The sequence below is a fragment of the Pleurodeles waltl genome, chromosome 3_1 (assembly GCF_031143425.1).
Source record: "Pleurodeles waltl isolate 20211129_DDA chromosome 3_1, aPleWal1.hap1.20221129, whole genome shotgun sequence".
NCBI lineage: Eukaryota > Metazoa > Chordata > Amphibia > Caudata > Salamandridae > Pleurodeles > Pleurodeles waltl.
Window position 1 is genome coordinate 660726885 of NC_090440.1, and position 21449 is coordinate 660748333.

Sequence of the window (21449 nt, forward strand, 5' to 3'; positions counted from 1 at the left end):
CGAAGTTGAAGCGAGGAGTACTTAAAAAGTATGAAAACACAAGAGCAGTTGAGCGATTGACCTTGCATAGACCCACTCTCCTGCTCATTTCCCTCTAAGAACAGGGTGCTTTGGCAGATGTTAGCTTGCACCAGCTCCTGCACCCTATTCTTAATTGAGAACCGAGTGTAGGGCTGTCTGGTTATCCATTCCTTCATGACCCACTCAGTGCTGCTGGTCAGTGAAGAGTGTGTCAAATGACCCCCTCTCCTCCTGGGTATGGTATGGGGAAAATTCACCCTCCCACAGGGCTAGGTGAGGGGCTTAAAGGCAAATTTCTTATGCTCTTTGATGATGTCAGCTGGATTGATAATAACAATGACGGCCTTGTGCAGGTGACCTAAGACAACTGATTTATGTCTTGCCTTGTGTCATTAATAAAATTGACATCAGGCCAGCAGATGTAAAGAATAAGATACCCATCCAGTTTCTGAAATGCACACTATGTTCTCTGGGAACCTGGGGGCTTATTTACAAGCCCCAAGGTGCAGGGCAGTGCAGCAAGTGACCTTGCTGCACTGCCCTGCGCCACATGCGAAAGGGCAGAAAAGTGCTGTATCTACAAGATACTGCATATTTCTGTCCTCTCCCCATGCGCTGGCACTCAGTGGGCTGCCTAGCCCTGATGCAAGCTCCCTTGCACCATGGTGCAAGGATGCCTGTGTTGCAGACAGTATTGTTTCTGTGAATGAAGGGGCACCTTCCTACACAAAAATAATCAATGGAGGCTTTTTTCTCTCTCTATATGTGCTGCAGGGTGCAGCACACATAGAAAGAGATAAAAACAGGAAGAAATAAAGCTATTTCGCTTCTTTGTGCTCCACTGGGGAGGTGTAAGATTCTGACACACTACCAGGTTAACAGTGGCTTGTAAATCTTGGAATGCGCCAAAACCCACGGGTTTTGCGTGGGAAAAACCAACGCATTGCCCATGGAAGGCCTTCCTGATGCAGTGTAAAGCAATGCAGCGACTTGTGCTGCGTTGCGTTACATCATATCTACAAGGCCATGAAAAGCCATGCAAAATGGGTTTGTGTAGCCTTGTTGATATGGGCCTACACAATGAGTTGCCGGTGCATCACAAAACGTGACCCACCATGCGCCGCCAGTGTGTCACAAAAAGTGACACACTAGCAGCGCACAGGGCTGGTAAATAAGTCCCTCTGTTTTATTGCTAGCTTCTCAGCAAACTTCATGACCCTAGGCAATTAATGTTCTTCACTGTGCCTCTTTTTTCATGATCATCACAACTGAGAATATCTCGAAATAATTCATATCAGGGTGCACAATGTATAAAAATCTATCTTGTATATCGTTTAATAGATCATAATGGTACTACATCTCTAACAATAAAGGCTTATACAGGAGGAAATTACTTGCATCTTGAGTCATTAGTGAAGTCATCAGGGCAGAAAGATGTGATTCACTAATTCTAAAGGACACTATTTTCATTGATATTATGTAATGTGCTAAAATACACTTTTTAATGTATTAGTTTGTACCTAAGCTATAAATAAAGTGGAAGTCATTGACACTTGCAGCAGGGTAGGAGGTTCAGGGTAAGCCAAGAGCTGTTATCATCAGCCTCAGTTAAATAGCTCTTCCACGAGTCAAGAAAAACAAGCATTGGCATAGACAGTAGGTCTCACCTTTGGGACCTTATAAGTTTTTAGTAATGCAGCACATTAAACCTTTATCAGAAATAAACTGTTTGTGCATTTCTTCATACTCTTGGCATTAGACTGTAATGGCTGGAACATCCCCAAGAGAGCATCAAAATAAAAATAGCATTAGGAATAAACATGGTCATGTAACTAGAAAGCCAGCTCTTAGAGGGCATAATGACACAAAAAGTAAATGGCAAAGAGCACTGCAGTGTAGCCATATATTCAGCCCCTAAAGTGCATAGTGCATTACACATTTTCAGGCCTAGCAGGCCTGTTAGAATGTTATTACAAAAAGACTCTTAGAGCACATACTTCTTCCAGCGATAAAGCAAAACTTCCAGCCATGAGAGATCTTACAAAGACATTATAAGGTGGGAGGGGTCATGATTTACCCCCGCCCCCAACCTAGTGTGGGGACCGAGAAGATGAGCTGGACAGAAAGAGCACATTGTGGTGAACATTTTGTTGGTGGTTCAATTGTCCTAGGACCACCACAGGCTGAGTTATGGGCAAAAATGTGTTATAAAAGGAAAGCCCCGCAAAACATCATGGGGCAAGTTTCCTGAATGCAGTGAATATTGTAGAATCGGCTCTTCTGCTGTGCTGGACAGCCATGATGAGGGTTTCACTTGTGTTTTTCCTATTTAAAAGGTGAATGTATATTTGTCAACTGCTAAACTTGAGAAGAATTTAGAAAAGGGGCTTCAAATTTAGCCAGTGCTCATGTAAAGCATATTAACGTTAAACGTGTGCTCCAAAGCACCAAGAGAGCTGTATTTCTTGGTGCACATGGTATATAGCACCCAGAGGCTGGGTTAGTCCTCTGTGCTTTGCATGCAGTCCTTTGTGGGCCCCGGAGGACAGTGAGGGCATTCCACAAGAGGTGCCCCAACATGCCGGTGAGTACCCAGGGGGGTGTTTGCTATTAGCTGTGTGTAAGGGCTTAGTGTGCCTGCTAGCAGGACAACCTCTCCCACACTCCAGCTACCTCCCAGGGGGCGCTTCAATGGAAGGCTGCTCTCCTCTTCAAGAGACCACTCGGCAGTGGGTCGGTTTATAAGAGTGTGGCGGCTTTGGAACCAGGCAGACTGAGTTTTAATCCCAGCTTCACCATATCAGAGGTGTGTAAATCACAGGGAAATCTATCTGTCTACCGGTGACCAAGTTCCTGTACACAGAAGCACACCAACATAAAGCGCTTTGTTGTGAAAATGTTGTAGCTCTGTTGAGTTTGGATGCGCATGGAAACGAACCGTTTTGCGGCGCTGCTATTTCCAAGTCTTTGGGCTAAATTATTGTGAAATTCGACACCTGTAAAAAGCGTCTTTTAGCAACAAACTGCCTAAAAACTTAGAGCACGTACAGTACGATATAACAAATAATGTGCAAAAAATTATATTCCCGACGCCTACACTTTGAATTGTCTGTACTGTGTGCTTTTGCTCAGTTTGATGGTTTTAACTTTTCCGTTTGTACGTTTTTTCTACGATGCTTTCAAATAATTTTTTTATGTACTTTGTTCAGGTGTCCAGGAGCCCTCAAGCTGCCTTCAGCGAAATGCAGCGCTTTATAGACACCATTACAGGCAACTAATGAAAGGTTTTAGAAATCAATGTGTGAGAGACGAGTGTCAAGTGAAAGAGGTGGATCACAAAGCAGACATCGTAATGAATATTGTTCAACTATTTGTTGCTGTTTGGTTTAGGCCAACATTTTCCCTTTTAGACAATTCGGAGTGCTTAGACGTTCCATAGCAGAAGATCAGAGCATACTCACTTGTTTGCCAGCAGGATATACATTATTATATTATTAATCTACTGACTGTTATTAGTTATTTGCATTTTGTGTAGGACCAACACGTTGCCCTCTAGGCGCCTCAGTGCGCTAAGATAACCTGCAGCGATTGATGAAAAGCTAGGTATACTGCCTGTATGGTTTGCAAACTAGAGGCACATTTATTTATTTTGAATGTATTCATTGGTATTTTGTGGAGCGCCATGTAGCATCTATGCACTTTAGAGAGAGCCGGGCTCACACTGTCCTTTAAGGAAAAGAGACGGGTTTGTTCATTTTGTATTCTTTTTTGCATAACGTAGCTCCTTTACAACACTTAGGGACTCTGGAGAGGGACCGGTATAAGAGCAGGGCTCATCCTATCAGTTACATACAAGAAACACATATGTAATTTTTTTTTTTTGCTTTACATTGCAGCATGGATGGCCTTTTGGGATTTGCATATCGCCTGTATTATGCCTTTATGACACTTCATTTTCCAGAAGACATATTTGCCAATAGTGCATTGTTTTTTAGCTGTACGCATGTTCATGTATGCTTATCAGTTCTTTGCACAGCACCAGCATTTCAGCTTTCAGACATCTTAGAGCCATTTGCAATCCTTCAGCGAGTAATGGAAGAGCTAGGCATGCTGCATTGTTTTCCAGATGGACACATGATTATCAGTTCTTTGCACAACGTGCTTAGAAGCCCGGCCGTGAAGGAGAAAGTGGGGGTGCAGCTGAGGAGGGCGGTAGAACACGTGGAGTGGGAAAGGAGGATGTGTCTACAGGGGTCTACCCTCTAGAGTTACCCTAAATACACATGTTTAACTGTGCCACGTTGTAAGTCCTTACACGCTCCCATGCGCAGTGGGTGCTAGGGTGCACGCTGCATAGAAACAGCCGGATGCCAGAGGAAGAAACAACATACCACAAGCGTGAAGAGTAGAAAAGAAACAAGCAACAAAGGTACACAGCAAGAGAAAGGCGGAAGGGGAACAGGACAACAAATAATCCATAGAGGGGAGGGTGGGAGATGGCATGAACACACATGCTTTCTTAAGGAGTGTAGAAGTCAATAAAAACAATGCTGGCAAAGCAAACAAACTGTAATATTTACTGAATGTGAACAGAAAGGGAATTTCACCCTTCGGGCCAAGGAAAGTGTTTGTATTAACAGAATGAAATGTCTTGCAAGCATTTTTGCCTCACATTTCAACAAAGCTCTAATGGAGTTAGGAGAGAAGCCTGAGAAGATTTATGGTCCTGTGTGCAATGTCATGAGTGCTGGCATGGAGGGGCCCTGGAGACAGACACTGTCTGCGATGCGATTTGAGGGCATGTTGTGGCTTTATTGAGCAGTGAGCTAAATGACCAGGAGTTTGTTTAGCTGGGCAAATGGGGACAGCACTGGAATAAAGCCAAAACAAATGTCAGCGACATGAGATGGGGTGGGAGGAACGGAATGCTGCAATAGAACACAGGCAGCTACCAGTCTAAAACACCCACAGTGAAACAGGACCACCAAAGAAATGTAAAAAAAATAGTCCTTGAAAGCAACAGATAAAGAAACCAAAGTGGAACAATACGGTAGTTGGTCACTGCTCTGAAACAGAAAAAGGAGGGAGAAAAAAACAGAAATGACCACTAGCGAGCAAGTATTTTTAAAGGACACTGCAACCAACAAATTAAGTCACTTTAACCCACAGTGTAAGTATACTTAAGCATACACCAGGTTGAACGTTTACGCTTGACCTAATGATGGGACCTGGCAGTCACCACCTTTTTACCACTGCCCTACTGGTGCACCCCCTGCCTGCAACCAATCAGCTGTGAGTGTGGCTTGTCAGGGTGGGAACAGCCTGTTCAATAGCATGGATTACCTGAGTTGTGCTGTGTCAACAGCCTCACCATAGAACCCTGCGTGGGGATGCTCCGGGCAACAGGGCCCAGGAAAAATTCTCCCACTTCTTAAAGTACTGGGTGAGCCTGGCAGCTGCAAAAAACAGACAATGAACCGGCAGTCTGCTGGGGTTCTTTATTGCTATTGATCGCCGGCTCTGGTAAAAAAAAATTGTACCTGCCATCCTGTCAACTACCAAGGGTGCACCTCAGGATCACAGGAAGACCCCTTTTTGGCACTCAGACAAAGCAACATAGTGGGCACCGGCCCAGTGCTGTCCCGGCCCTAAGATGCAATTACATCCCAACTGAATAATCAAGTTATCCTCTGTATGCCCTTCGTCCTTCAATGGTTGCGAAAGCAAGAAGCCTCACTTTTACATGTATTTTGACCGGTGTTTCATCACTGATGAACTAGGATAATAGTGCAATAGAAACATTTAAATAAATATCATGTTGTCTGCTGAATTGTTTATTCTGTGTCCTGTAACAATCTATGAATCTGCTAAGCAATTATTTTTTTCGTTTTTATTAGACAAAGTCCTTAATTAGATAGGCCACGCTTCTGGCAGGTATTTCTTCTTCTAGGCCACACCTCTTTTAGATCCCACATCACCGTTTTCATCCAACTTGAAGCACTGCATGATCTTATATTTGCACTAAACGTCACCTGTCACATTCATATTCAAATAGCGTCATTGCTGGACTACACCCGCTCTGGGCATGGATACGTGAAGGAACCGAGGACTCCTACCTGCCCCTTAGTCGTTTGAAAGTCTGAAACAAAAGTGCTGTTTCCATTAGCCACAGTGCAGCAGTCTAAGTCATCACTACAAGAAAAACATTAAATGTAATTATGCACCATCATTTAATTACAAAGGTACACTGCATCCCCACAACCCTCGCCAAATCTCAAGATATCCATTTGTTCATTGAAGGCACTCATGCCCTTAGAGTGCAGACATAATGGATACTTGTCCCTGAGTCACTGGCTGGGTGACATTTGTGACGGCTGATGTAATTCTCGTCATGACCGTGGTATCACTTGTCCACCCTCATGTCAAATCTTTGCTGGATGTGGTGACAGATTTCAGACCTCATCTACTAGTGCAGTGCACTCATCGACTCACCACCATTCTAAGACATAACCAGTCCTTAATTTGAGCTGGTGGCTGCCAGAGGGGGAAACCAGCACTCATTTATTTTAAAACAGCACTTATTTTTCCTCATCCAACATTTCCTGATAGAAAGAGAAGGAAAACACGAAGAGGGGAAAGAGTGAGGAAGGAAAAGAAGGAAAAAAAGTCTAAAAAGTAGAAAGCAGGGGCCTGAAAGAACTAGGTAAAGGGCCAGGAAGTGTCTGGAAGTGGATTAGAGAGGCATGAGGTGGATTGAAGACTGTGCAGCCTTGGTAATCAGCGCACTGACAGTAAACTGGGCCAGCCATGACGCATGAGCAGAGCTTTAGGCACCACCAGCACTTGTTGTACAAATTAAGTACTGGACATATCATCTCCATTGCACACGCTCTTGAATTTGAAGGTAGGGAGACATGTTTTGTCTCCATAACCATCAGCCACTGCCTGGTTTAAAAAGTTGTCATTGTCATATTACCACTGACTGGCTGCTGCAGGGTCAGGACAAGATGTAAGTTCCGGCTCAGTTTTGGAGCCATGCCTTGTATTCTATTGAAGACTCCAAAACAGTGAAATTCTGCCCTCCATCACTTTGCTCCTGGCTGACTTCCATGGTGGCTGCCCAGGCCAGACTGGCCATACCAGGCTTTTGGCGTTTTCTGGGAGGATCGAAGGGTGGGGGGCTACTTTTGTTACTGAGGGGCCGGTTTTCTAGCAGTGCAGCAGTTTTGACAGCACTGCAGAGTTCCTTGTACATCCAAGATAACTGATTGTTCATGTACCTGCCGGAGAGAGATCGGAAGTTTGTCTAGTGGCAGTTTTGATTCATCTGTGGTAGTGCAGAGGGTTAACATGTATACTTCAAAGAAAGTGTACTATGCAGATCACAGAACAGCATTTTATGTGCATAGCTCAGTAGGATACTGCTTTTGTCACAGAACACTTTTTGTTAGTGTGCAGTTCATAAGTTACAATCATATTCCAGCTCAATGAAGTATGAACTGCCATCATAGTGCTGCATGCAAACTGCATGATACAGGTTAGAAAGTTATGTTTTTCCTAGCCTTTGATCATCCTACTCTTGCTAGAAAGGGTTGGTTTGGGTAGAATTGTTTTGTTATTAGTAAAATCAACCCTAACCATTGTGTTACATTCTGAATCCTGGGTTTCTCTTCGACAAACCAAACACTGTCAAAAATACCTATCAGTATGGAGGGCATGTGAATCCTACACCTTGTAGTCTTTTATAACCTTTTCTATGGACTGATTTACACATGTATGATTCATTATTTACTATGCTTTAAAAACTAATACAGTTAAATATGCAATAAAAAATGTGTGGTAGAATGCACTGTTTTTGCCATTTCTGCCAAATTTTCTCGAGGGGGCAGAAACCCTCAAGCCCCATTGTAGTGGTCAGGCTCGCTCACTGTGCACCCTACAGGGGATGATCTGACAAATTTTGCCAGGGCTTCTTTGTGTTCCCTGTTCGGTGATAGTAGCAGTAGGTACTATGCAGGAGGCCTAACTATCGACCAAGTTGGCTTGCTCGGAACTCAAGATATCTCTTAAAACAAAACACCCTTAAAAGTCAGAGTTTCATGGATAGTTGATTGAGACGAAGCCTGAGTAAGACTGCACTTAGCTGAATTACTTTATTTTCCAAATAGTGTCTTACAAACTCTGTGTAAGATATCTATCTGTACGGATGGAAAAAAAAATCAAATAGTTTGTCCATCCTTTCACTCACATCCCCCTCCATACATCCATACTTTCACTCACCACACACCCACTCACTCTTTCACGTTATTTATGAGACTTTATCTGCTGAGTTGCAGAAAGAAGAGGCCCATGAAGAACTCCATCCCCACTATTGCTACTAAAGAAAGGGGTTCATGGTGCCCCTGCATCCATCCATCCTTTCGCTCATCCATCTATCCACCCTATCACTTTCTCAAACCATCCACTCTGTTACTCCATCCGTCCATCAATACTTGGAATCACCCATGTATCCATACTTTTCATTCATTCACACTTTTACTCATCCATCCATCTACCCATTCTACCCATTCACTCACCCATCCTTTCACTCACACACCCTTCCATCCATACTTTCTCTCACGCGCCCATCCACTCTTTCGCGTTATTTATGAGCCTTTATCTGTCGAGTTGTAGGCGGAAGAGGCCCATCAAGAACTCCATCCCCCTGTAGATGCTAAAGCGGGGGTTCGTGATGCCCCTGGCTACAGATGCCACCGGGAGGGTGGAACAGCGAGCCCACTTGGCTGGCTAGATGACGGCGTGGTGTGTGCACTTAAGGGAGGGTTCGCATACCCTGGGGGAGAGCTGGGACCTCCTGTGCTTCATTTTTGGGAATTCAGCTGTCTCTAACGTAGATACGTGTCGTCCCTGTCGTACATGTGGATTTGTTCCAATTGTAAAAAACTGAATTACCACATGGTGGCACCAGAACACCAAAGACACTTAAAACAGTGGCACATATCCGAGTATGACAACAATAAGGATGTTTATCGTACAGACGAACATGAATTGACGGACAATGCTCTATATATCCAGCGTGAATCGGTATTCCCCACCTCCAATGACGTGAGGTACTACCAGTTCCTCTCAGTATTTCTTGGGTTTTGTCAGGAATGCCAGGTTGGGACAGAGTCAGACACATGGACGGCCAATCGAGCTAGGGCAGAACCAGTTTGTATACAGCAACCCAAGAAATACGGAGAGGAACTGGTAGTATCCTAAATCAGTGGGGGTGGGGAATACCAATTCACATTGGATGCTCATGCATGGGCGCATGTTTGAATGTTTGTTTCGTGATGACGATTTGTGATGTGTTCTGTTGCTTCTGCCACCTACAGTCCTCTACTTTTTAGTTATATATTAAACCTTGTCGGTCAATTCATGTTCGTCTGTGCGATAAACATCCTTTCCGTTGTCATGCTCGGATATGTGCCACCATCTTAAGTGTCTTTGGTGGTCTGCAAGGGAACTTGCTTTGACCTGCTATGTAAGTGGCTCTGCCCCTGCCTTGCTGGGCTGGCCTTCCAGGCAACTCTTGCCCTGTAACACCATCCTGACATGCCACTGGCCCTGACTCTGCCCTGCTCGTCTGCCATATCTATTTTTGCTTTACCAACCCAAGGGTCCGAGACACACATAGTCACCAAAAGATGTTTTGATTCATAGATTGCTATACTAGAGGTAGTAAAGTAACATTTGTTTGTCTAGGGAACAGCAGGAGTGGCAGTATTCCCACTGGAAAGGTTTGGGGAATAGTAAAAGTGGGAAAGATTGTGACTGCCAAGTGTCACGTTTCAGCTATTAAAGGAACATCTATTCTAAATACTATTCTAAATCCATTCTAAAAATGCCATTGCATATGTGCATATGCGACTTCGCGCATGCTCATGCATGCAATTGTATAAAAACATTGGGAAAAATCAATAACTCTAATTTTTTAGAGCCGAGATGATTTTTTTTTTTTTTAGAGCCAAGTCCAGAAAAAGTAGCAATCTATGGTCTTCATACAAGAGATCCTTCTAAGCATGTGTTTAACTTACCTATACATTTCTAGTACATGGTGCAGGGCCTGTTAAATGTCAGTAGGGGGCTGAAGCATCTATTGTGCCACAACTGAAATGACAATACAAGACATCCCTTCACGCCTGCCCCTGTAGACTGCTTCACAAGTACTGCTCAAGTTTCTGACAGATCTTATACCATCGGATCAAACTAATCCCTGATTATTTTACAACTTCTCCACTGAGGGCATGAGGCAGTGTTAGCAAATCATTGAATTTCCCCTCTGACCCTTCCCAGACCCCACTCACACCATTTCTCACAGAAGGTCCTCAACCATGCCAGCACCTCAAGAGCTCCCTTTTAGGATGGTAGTAGCCCCTACTGATAACCTCACTGGGTATCAGTGTGAGGAGGACTGTTATGATGAAGCATGCCACCCATAGGTGAGTGAGGGCTTTCATCCTTTAAAAAATATGGCCTTACGATACATGATTCTTTTGAGACACACCTCCAGGAGCATCAATTGTAGATGTTATATCGTCAGCATAGCGGGACATGCTCCAGGGTTTTTTTTCCCTCCCAATTGCCCGTATGTAAGGACTTCAGCAATGGTAGGGAGGCTGCACTGGGACTTGAAGAAGGAAAGACTAGGTGAGCCAGAAGACATAAGAATCCAGGGGCAGAGTATGAATTGGAACTGGTAGAGTAAAAAAGTCCACAAAGCATGTATGTATGGTTCAGGGCATCCATAGGAACCAGGAACCATGACGCTAAACAGAGTTCCACCTCCTGAATGTGATCTAGGCAAGGCTTAGTGACAGAAAGAACTACATTAACCGTAATACACCTGGAAAGTAGTGTGGAAACAATGACTTGAGTGACATGTAGAGCAATGTATGCAGTGTTTTGGTGAGTGTTCAGACAAACTAGTCTAAGGGCTGGACCTCACGGTGCTTCTTGAACACTACCTAATGGCAAGGTGGAAGAATCATGCACCCCTGCCAAAGAGAATTAGAGAGACAAATTGTGAACTGTTCAACAATGCGTTTCATAAGAGATTGTCCAACAGGAATAACCTAGGCTGCCTTTCTAATAACCACTGATGGTAATTAATAATGTGGAGTACATTTACAGCATAGTATTACATTGTGTGTGACTTAAGTAAAATAGTTCACGTCTTTTAAAGACTGAGCCTCACTTGACATTGAGTAATTGCCATCTATTTGTTTATTTGAGTTCTGAGTCTCTAACCCCACTCTTTGTTGATTAAGCCTTAGATACCTTGACGTCAGTACCCTGAGGGTCAAGTGTTAGAGGGGAGTACTTGGAGCTAAGTTTTGGGCTCAATAGGAAGGTTAAGCCCAAGGACACCAGTGGTAATCTCTGATTGACATAGTCTGAGCACAGTAGCTGTTACCTTTCCACTGGGACTCCTAGGGTCACACATATGTAGTGGGAGTTTACCGCTCAGCTACACTTTTATGAACGCTATCAAATATGGCTCAACAATAGAAACTTAGTTTTACAGCACCACAACTTCATTTTACCAGTGAAATCAGAAATATAAGTAAAGTGGCTATAATTAGAGTTCTGGAGCTATTAATACCCTTGACCACAACGTTTATGCCCTTTTTGAGGAGGAGAATAAGGTGGTGATGAACGCCCATTCAGAATGTCCTCCCAGCCAAATCAAACGTCTTTTGTTGATCCCAAAAAAGATTAAAGCATTTCTTTTAATTGAGAAGTCATGAAAATGTACCACTAAAAGTTCAAGGTAGTATATTTGTTAACTACTGAGTTTATTTACACATCCAGGCAGGAAACCTCCTGTGTATGGTCTGAAGTCCACCATGGTGTATCTTTCATGATAGTGAAAAATCATACAGAATATATCCTGTGGAGACTGTATTGTCTCTCTGTGCTAGAGCAGGTGCTACAGTTATCCGATTGAAAGGAAACTCTACCATCCCTTAGTGAATTAACGACAAACTGGCCTATTTATTAGTCCGTTTGCATCGCACTTGCACCACACAACATGGTGCAAGATGGAAGCATACCTTAAGATGGATTTTTGAAACCATGCAGTGCCATTTTGCATGGCTCTGAGTGGCTCCAAAAATCTGGAGTGATGCAACGCAGCACAAATCGCTGCGTTGCCTTGCTCTGCCCTGGGAAGGCGTTCCATCGACGTTGCATGGATATTCCTGTGTGACTCTCATGGATTTTGTCACATCCCCAGATTTAGAAGAACTTGTAAACCTGGGGATGTGCTAAAATCTTACACTTTCCCAGGGAGGGCTTAAAGAGGCTTAACGTTCTGCAGCACACAAAGAGGAATATGCCACCCAGGATTGTTTTTGTGCAGGAAGGTGCCCCTTCTTGCACAAAAACAATCCTGCATGCAACACAGGCACCCTTGCAGTATGGTGCAAGGGTGTGTGTGTTGGCGCTAGACAGCCCATTGTGAGCCAGCGCATGGGAAAGGACAGGAATGTGCCATATTGCCTTAGATAAGGCATATTCCTTCCCTTTCCTTGTCGCGTAATGCAGCAAGGTGACTTGCTGTGCTGCGCCGCGTGACTTTCTCATAGATGAGGTCACCATGTCACGATTCTAACCTGTAACCTTCCAGGTACTCACCAAACTCCTAAGCAGAAACATTTATTTTTTTACGAAGGTCATTTTCACGTGCCAGCAAGAAAGAAAGACAGCTGTCTTCCATAGGCAACATTTTATTCAGTTCCTTTTCTTTGGAATGTTTGCACACCTTGCCATTGTCAAGTGAATTCTCCGACCAGTTAACTTGCTGTATTAAAACAAGTTACCATTCTCTCCAATGAATTCCCTCTATCACTTTTCTACACACAAAATAACTCCCAAAGGAAAGTGTCAATGGTTTTAACTTTATTTGCAAACCGTTTTAAGGTTACCATCTCTCAAGTTGTCTCCTAACTGATTCGCAGGTCACGGGGAATCGTATTATGACGTTACTGGTGGGGGGAGTTAGCAGATAGTCCTTCAGAGAACCACCACATGCCATCACCGATGTTGTGCGAACAGGGGACCACTGTTTATTAAAAAATAAATAAAAAAGCTGCACCTGTCTCTTTAACAAACACTGTTTTTTAAATGCATCCCTTTTGGGAAAGCAAATGCAGGGATGGTGGTCTGCTGTTCCTTGCAGGCCATCATCATTGCTTTCGCACCCGTTAACAGAAAGTCACATAGCACAACCAGCTTAATATTCATTAAGCAGGCTGTTTTGAGACCACCTACAAATGGGTAATTTCAGTGCAACTGATCATTACATAGGTCACATCGAAAATCACTCCTCTGTAAGTCAGTCAGTGTGCAGAATGCACATCCCTGGTTTGTAGCTGGGGATAGTACATCAGTCCCTAGTTTCTGGACACACATTAACGTCTTCCAAGCAAAGACAAATAATCCATCCACTCACTGACGACTTTTTTTTGCTGGGATCGTTCATACCCATTGCAGCCATGGTTTAATCCTAATTATCATCACGCTGACTTCCAAATAACAATATTTAAAGCCTTTCATGATCAATTTTCTGTTATGCCATTGCCACCTCAAGGTGAGAGGGCTGGATTATCTGTCAACTCAGGCATTGGAAATATCTTGTGGTTGTGTTTCCTTTAACGGTCCTCACCGATGGGTTTTCACAAAAAACTGTGAAAAAGATTTGTCTAAAATGTTTTTCTCTGCCGAGGTGAGAGTTGTTTCTGTCCTTTCTCCTGGACGGGTGTGCTTACCCTCCGGCCTTCTTAGTCTGGCTTACTCTCTATTTCACTCTTGCTGGGCTTCATGCTCTTCCCAGGCAGACAGTAAAACTACCATGTTTTTTATAAGGAAGCAAAGTGGAGGACGTTCATCTTCCCTGTCCAGTATAGTAAAGATGTTATTCGTCTATTCCGTGGAATAAATATTTGAAGTGTATTTTAAATTGAGTAAATCCGTGGTAGGAGATGTTCCCCGCAGAAAAACATCAAAAGATCCTAGAAAATATCTCCAAACTTTGAGAATTCCAGTCCTCACCAAGATATTTTCCAGCAATAGAAAATAAAATATTCTGAAGATGTGCTACAGACATACAGAGAAATCACTGAGTGAAAAATATTTTTTGAAATGTTGTTGAAAAGGGGTTATCTGCATGGTGAGTGATATAGTCAGAATGTGCAGGAAGTCATGATCCTTATAATTCTGTTCTGACCCCTGCAGATCTGCAGTTACAACTTAAGTCACCTATGGCAGTTCCACCACATCAGGCTGCCAATACATTTGTTTTGTTAGGATGGGTGAAAGGAAGGCTCTTCATAATATGTTTTCATTTTTAAAAACACCAATCTTTCATGGTTTTTGTTGCTGGTATAAAAAGAAGATACCCTCTCAAGACTTTCTACAGCGGCTACTTGGGTCCTTGAGTTATTCCATTAATATTAATGTTTTGATGATAAGTGCAGCTCGGATCACAAAATCACTTTTCCGAGTGTTTCTTGGCGTTTAAATAAGTGCTATGATAGCCCAAATCATTCACAAACCAGATCATGCAATAGGTCTTCAATTAACTAAGGTATGGCCATAAGACCCAGTGCCAGGCAGGGGGCACCATGTCAGAGGCCCCAGACCCCAATGGCACACCCAAAAATAAAATAATATATACTTACCAATCCTTACTCAGGATGGGGTCCCCTGACCTGTGGTGTCCCTGTGGTGTGGGTGTTCCTGGGAGTTGGGGTGGGCATATGTGGTCCCAGTCCATGGTGGTGGTCATGAAAATGGGTCCACAGACACCCTAATGCCTGGTCTGACCCAGGCATTAAATAATGGTGCCAAGCAGGCTTAGTACCTTTATTTGGGTCCACCTACTCCATGTGCATTGTTTCTGCGCTGGGTTATATATAAGATGGTAGAGGTTTAACATGATGTTGTGGATGGGTACGCCTACCTTGCATTTAATTAGCACAAGGTAGTTTGCCGTATTCACAACATGGCGCTAACTCCAATATTTGACACTAGACGGATCTAGCATCAAAATATAAATATGGAGTTGGCTCAGCACCATTGTAGCGTCAAAATTATTGATGCTAAAATAGTGCAAGCAAAGTATAAATATGCACCAGTGTAGCTATCTGGTTTTCTAAAGACATCTCAGGACTTTCAGAAAGTTGACCTAGGAATGCATCTGCTTGTTGATTACCATTGGCATTGTGGATTGTAACTCACACTTTCCGGCTTTCCATTTGCTGACTTTATTTGCTTTAGGCTCTCCAGGTTCAGTTTGTCTCCCCAGTTGCCTAAACAGTTTTTCTGTAGCCTTCCACAAACTCGCTTTTTGTTAACCTTGTTAATCATGTTTGCTATACTTTCAAACACAGAGGTCAAATATCAGGCACTGTCTTCCACAGGGCTTTTATTTACTTTTCTTTCTCTGACATCAAAGTGAGAGGATTTATGTGACAATCTTGCTGGATACAGGGGGTAGGAAATAATCTTTTTCTAGTGCACAGCAATGTTTAAATGAACTGTGTAAGTATTTCAGAATATATCAGAATTAGGAACGCACAAATGACGCAATTTTTTTGTTATTTCTGGAGTGTGTTGGAGACAAATACTTAATTCTGATTAAAACAGATCATTAAACTAAGTGATTAAATTTCAATACATTTCTGTTTATGCACTGTATAGTTTTATTAGGAAAACCTTTTGTCTGTGCAAATGTAATGGGCATTTCAATTGAAAATGTGGGAAATGTGTTGTCTGTAATGGCAGTGTGCTACTACACCATGAATACTCCACTATATGCCACTCCACGCTACTCTGCACCACCCCACACCACTGTACTCTACTCTGCACCACTCCACTTTCCACCACTCCAGGCAACTGCACTCTGCATCACTCCACCCTATGTCACTGCACTCTATGCCACTTAATGGCTACACCTCTTTACGCTACCCTGTACCACTCTACTCTACACCACTGCACTCTTCGCCACCGCACTCTACACCACTCCAGTCTAGGCCACACCAATCTACTCTGTACAACTTCACTCTACGCCACTGTACACTATGCCACTCTGCAACACTGCAACATATGCAACTGCACTCTATGCCAATACACTTTACGACAATGCACTTTACTCTGTAACCCTCAACTCTATGCCCCTGCACTCTCCACCAATCCAGTGTGCACCACTTTAATCTACTCTGCACCATTGCACTCCGTGTCACTGCACTCTACACCACTTTACTGTATGCCCTTGGTACTCACAAACTTTTTCTCAGGGGCCTAAAGTACAGTCTGGTTTGTGGCCGAGGGTCACACCGATGGGCCTGCGGGTCGGACGGGTGGATTTACTAAAGTAGGAAAAAATATCAGCACCTTGATGCAGTTGACTCCAGATCATGAAATTGCCAAAAAGGGAAAATTTCTAAAGCTTTTTTTCAATAAATGGGCATTACTGCTATTTTCTGCTCTAAATAAAGTGTCACTCAAAATGTTACACATCTAGCATTGAAATGTCACACATAAGCATACCGGAAATAAAGAAATGGTACAAAAGCGACCTGACAAGAACAACTCAATCAAGAAGTTATAAAGTGCTGGAGTTGCTAACTGCTTTCTGATGATCTGAAAAGCAAAGAGAAATCACTCAGAAAATGAGGGGGAACGAAAGAGAAAGCAGTGGAAAAGGGAGGAAAAGCCAGGAGAACGCACTCAGCAATCCTACCTTGAATGGAGCACCAAGCTGGTTTGTGAGGAGGGAAGCAGGCTGGCTCGATCCAGGAAGGCCCCCTGCTGCAGTCCTCAAAAGCATTGGAGAGTGTGGGTGACAGCAGGCTGCAGACAGCATAAAAAAAGCAGGCTGCGAGCAGAGAAGCCGTTGGCAATATAGGCAGCAGGAAGATTTCCGAAAGTCCCCCTAAAAGTCAGCTGTGAACGCTCAACAGCTTACGTTTAAAGGGCCTTTGCTTACCACTCTGCCATGTGTGAGATCACAGAGGCTCTTAGTAAATGCATAAGAGGGCCACCCGAGCATGTGCATTGAAGCTGCTATTGCGCATTGCTCCGGCAGCCCTCTTTTGGTTTACAAACCCTCTTCTGTGTAACACCAGTACATCGACTGCAAGGTCTGTGGTCCGCCAAGTGAGGTTTGCCAGGCTGCTGGAAGCCCACAGGCCATGTTCTGAGTACCACGGCTCTACTCCATTACACCCTATGCCACTTTATGCAACTGCACTCTACCCTGCACCATACCACTCTACACCACTTCACTCTACTCTGAAACAATCTACTCTACGCCAGTGCACTCTAAGCCGCTCTACTCCACTCTGCACCATTCCACACTATGCCACTGCACTCTACCCCAGTCTACTCTTCACTACTGCACTCTACACCAATGCACTGCACACAACTGCACTCTATTCCACTGCACTCTATTCTGCATCACTGAACTCCATGCCACTGCTCTCTACACCACTCTACTCCACTCTACACCACTGCACTATGACACTCTACTCAGCAACACTGCACTCCCTGCTACTGAACTCTATGCCACTCTACTCGGCACTACTCCACTGTGCACCACTACACTCTATGCCACTCTACTCTACTCTGTACCACTCTATGCTACTCTACTCTGCACCACTCTATGCAATGCTACTTCACTCTACTCTGTGCTCCATGCAACTGCACTCTACGCCACTCGACTCTACTCTATGCCACTGCTCTCTGCATCACTCAACCCTATGCCACTCCACTCTGCACCACTCTATGCCACTGTACTCTACATCACTGCACTCTATGCCACTGCACACTATGGCACTATACTCTAGTCTTTATCACTCTATGCTATTCTACTCTGCACCACTCGATGCAATGCTACTTCACTCTACTCTGTACTACACGCAACTGCACTCGACGCCACTCGACTCTACTCTATGCCACTGCCCTCTGCATCACTCAACCCTATGCAACTCCACTCTGCACCATTCTACTCTATGCCACTGCACTCTACATCACTGCACTCTATGCCACTGCACTCTACATCACTCCACTCTACTCTGTGCCACTTTACTCGGTGCCACTCAACTCTGCGCCACTCCACTCTGCACCACTCTACTCTGCACCACTGCACTCTGCACCACTGCACCATGCACCACTGCACTCTACTCTGCACCACTCTAATCTATGCCACTGCATTCAGCGACGCTGCAGTGCATGCTGCTGAATTCAATGCCGCTGCACTCAATGCCACTGCACTCTATGTCACTATACTCTGCAAAATTCTACACCAATGCACTCTACACCATTCCACTCTAATCTACGGCACTCCAGTGTATGCCAACCTATGTGACTCCACACTGTGCAACTCCAATACACGAAATTCTGTGCCACTCCACAACACTCTACTCCACATTTGACATTCCACTCTACGACACTCCATGCCACTCTCCTCTATGCCACTAACTTTTAGCTGTGCTGAACAGCAGCCACGCCCGTGAACAACACGGCTAAAACACATTGGCAAAGTCAATAGCTCTTGCATAGGCAAGACCCATTGGCTTTGCCAATGTCTGTTAATGTAGTGGTCATCCTCAGGGGCATATTTATGAGAAATTCACGCAGCGCAGTGAGTCACCTTGCTACGCTGAGCTGTGTGACAGGGAAAGAGCAGGCATGCATGTATAAAAGAACACAGCACATGTTTGCGTTTTCCCTGCTCTGGCACTGTTTTGGCTGCCTAGCACCAACACAGGCACCTGCCGGCATTGTAAGGAGGATTGTTTTTGTTTAGAAAGAGCAAAAAACAAGAAGAAATAATCATAATTCTCATTACTCCTCACCTTGGGAGGTGTAGCAGTGTTGGCGTTTTCCCAGGTCTACCATTTTTGGCAAATCTGGGATTGCGTCAAAATCCATGGTTGTTGTTTGGGAACATCCATAGAATGCCTCCCTGGGGAAGGGTAAAGCAACACAGCGATTTGTGCTACGTTGCAGTGCTCTGGATTTACCAAGCCACTCATGGCTAAGCAAGGTTGCATTGCATGGCTTGATAAATCACATTTTAGAGTTGCATCACTCATGCACCATGTTGCGTGGTACAAGAGTGACACAACTCCCTTATAAATATGACCCTCAGTGTGCAACTGCGGCTACTTTAGTGTGATCTGCTATAACTCTGTGAAGGATCTTCTGTTAGTTTGATTTCATGATTAGTTCTTTGTGTACTAGGAACTATAGTAATTAATTTGAAGTGGAGGTCACAGAGTGTCTGTGCCTAAATTACATGCACGCCTATTTTAGCTGCTATTACAGTCTTTAGCATGCAGTCAAATAAAGGAGACTCCATATTCTCGGACTGAGGGGTGCACTGCTGGGATAGTCTTCCCAAATTAATACAAAAAAGTTCATGTTTATGAATAACTAAAACACTCAAAAACGATTCCTATAGAAGTTACTTTATCAATCACGAGGTAACTTGGATTTAACCTACTTGCCTGGGTGGCAGGACTTATGTCGTAGCACCTCAGCACTATTATTCCTACCTTTAAGGAAGCGCGACACATCCTCCAGTTGGGGTATATTGTGCTCACTGTACCCACAGTGCCTCTCCAGCAGGGTCAGCGCCTCGGTGTGCTCTCTGCAGGCATGTGTCGGGTACAAGCTCTTCAGCATCGTGTAAACTTCTTTCCTGAGTCCACCAGAAAGACAAATTCAAGGTCACAAAAACATGCAGATGATCCATTGTTGCTTGTATCTCAAGAGGGGACAGTTTAAAGTGAAGGCCACACACTATTGGGCAGATCAAGAAACATTTCAAAGAAGTGGAGAGTGGCAGGGAAGAGGAGGAGAGGAGGTGGAGTGGGGTTAGTGAACATACACTGAGGTGTACCCCGTCACAGTGCTTCACTGATATACACATTGTACAGTTAGCGTTAAGAATAAACAAGAATAGTGCAGAAAGTGGTCCGTAAGAAGGGAGGATGATCCCCTTAAAGCAACAGTCTTGACAATGAGTTCTTAAATCTATCTTCATTTAACAACCCAGTTGGAGCGCAGACCATTTTTAATTGCTTCTGCGCTTTGTCATTAGAGCTGTGCATGCTTCCAGGGTCAAAACTGCACTATCACCTTTACAACAAACCCAACCCCATACCCCAATGTACAAATAAGTTGGCTCGAGTGGTAGTTGTTGACCAGTACCACAGTTTTTTTATTGGGATGTCAGGTAATTGATTCCCTGAGCTGTGCTTGGATCCCTGATGTGAAAACATAGGTGCTGCAGGTCAGGATTCGAGTGCACAGGCAGAACTGTAAGTGTGTATTCCAGAACTTGTAGCTGAGACAGCACCCACAAAGCTGCCCCAGTAATCCTCATTACATTCTCTACTGGTCTCTAGTGTCAAAGTCCTTACATTATAGTGCTTGGGTGTTAGAGTACCTGCGTACACTCCTGCTACAATGTGTCTTCACGTACTATATCTGAGGCCAACGACTCAGGCCGTCTGAGTAACATATACTTCCAAGTATATCCTGCAAGTGGAAGGATTCCGTCTAGGTCCACCGCGTCACCTACTACAACACATAAAGAGTGGACAGTGCAATCCAGGGAGGAAGGGCTAAATTTAGTGTCATGGCTAAAACCTGTAGGCCCAAGCAAGGTTGTCTGTCTCTACCTGCAGATTCTTGTCATAATAAATGTCTGTGATGAGGTAACTGGACGAGGTGGTGGTGACCTGCAGCTCCTCTGGGGTCTATACGGTTACAGTTATAGACGCCAGCAAACCTCAAAACAATCCCTTTCTCAAGAAACCTTGATATGTTATATGTAAAGGGAGCATGTGCTGCTGCCCGTCTGCTACCATCTTTGCACGCAAGGGGAGCTGTCCAGGCATGTGCTGTGCCTGGTGGAAGCACCGCCCTCTTGTTTCCTGTGCCTGTTCTTTGTGACGGGGAATTATTGCCCTCTTGTTGTGCTAAAGATGTTCTTTGTGTGTGGATTGTTCGCACTACGGCTGGGTTCTACCTGTTATTTAGGTATGTGGCCTTTACTCTGTAGCCATTACTCCATGTGCCCTTTTCCCAGCAGTCTTTACCGCACAGGTGAGTACCACCCAGGTAGGTATATTTACTGGGTTATTACCTTAACCATGCATCCTTTACCAGGCGGTATTTTACTCCAGAGGCAAGTATATGTATTTTTTTTTTATACCATTATCTTAATGTTATGTAGAAAAATGGTAAAGGTGCATGTAGAGTTAAAGGGATGTCACGGTGATTTAAAGGTTAAGAGGTGGGTACAGGCAGAGGGGGTAAGGGTGATTTTAGGGCTAAGGGGTGAGTAGAGGTAAAAGGGGGTAAAAGTG

At 44.1% G+C, this 21449-nt stretch overlaps 1 protein-coding gene across 2 annotated transcripts in view; it reads right to left on the reverse strand.

The window, feature by feature from the left end:
* The window catches only part of TH (tyrosine hydroxylase), a 225892-nt gene that overhangs the window by 72855 nt on the left and 131588 nt on the right, over window positions 1-21449 (reverse strand). For both annotated transcript variants that reach the window (XM_069223184.1, XM_069223185.1), the window contains exon 7: window positions 19629-19774. In XM_069223184.1, the coding sequence (XP_069079285.1) occupies window positions 19629-19774 (146 nt within the window). The remainder of the gene's footprint in view (window positions 1-19628; window positions 19775-21449) is intronic.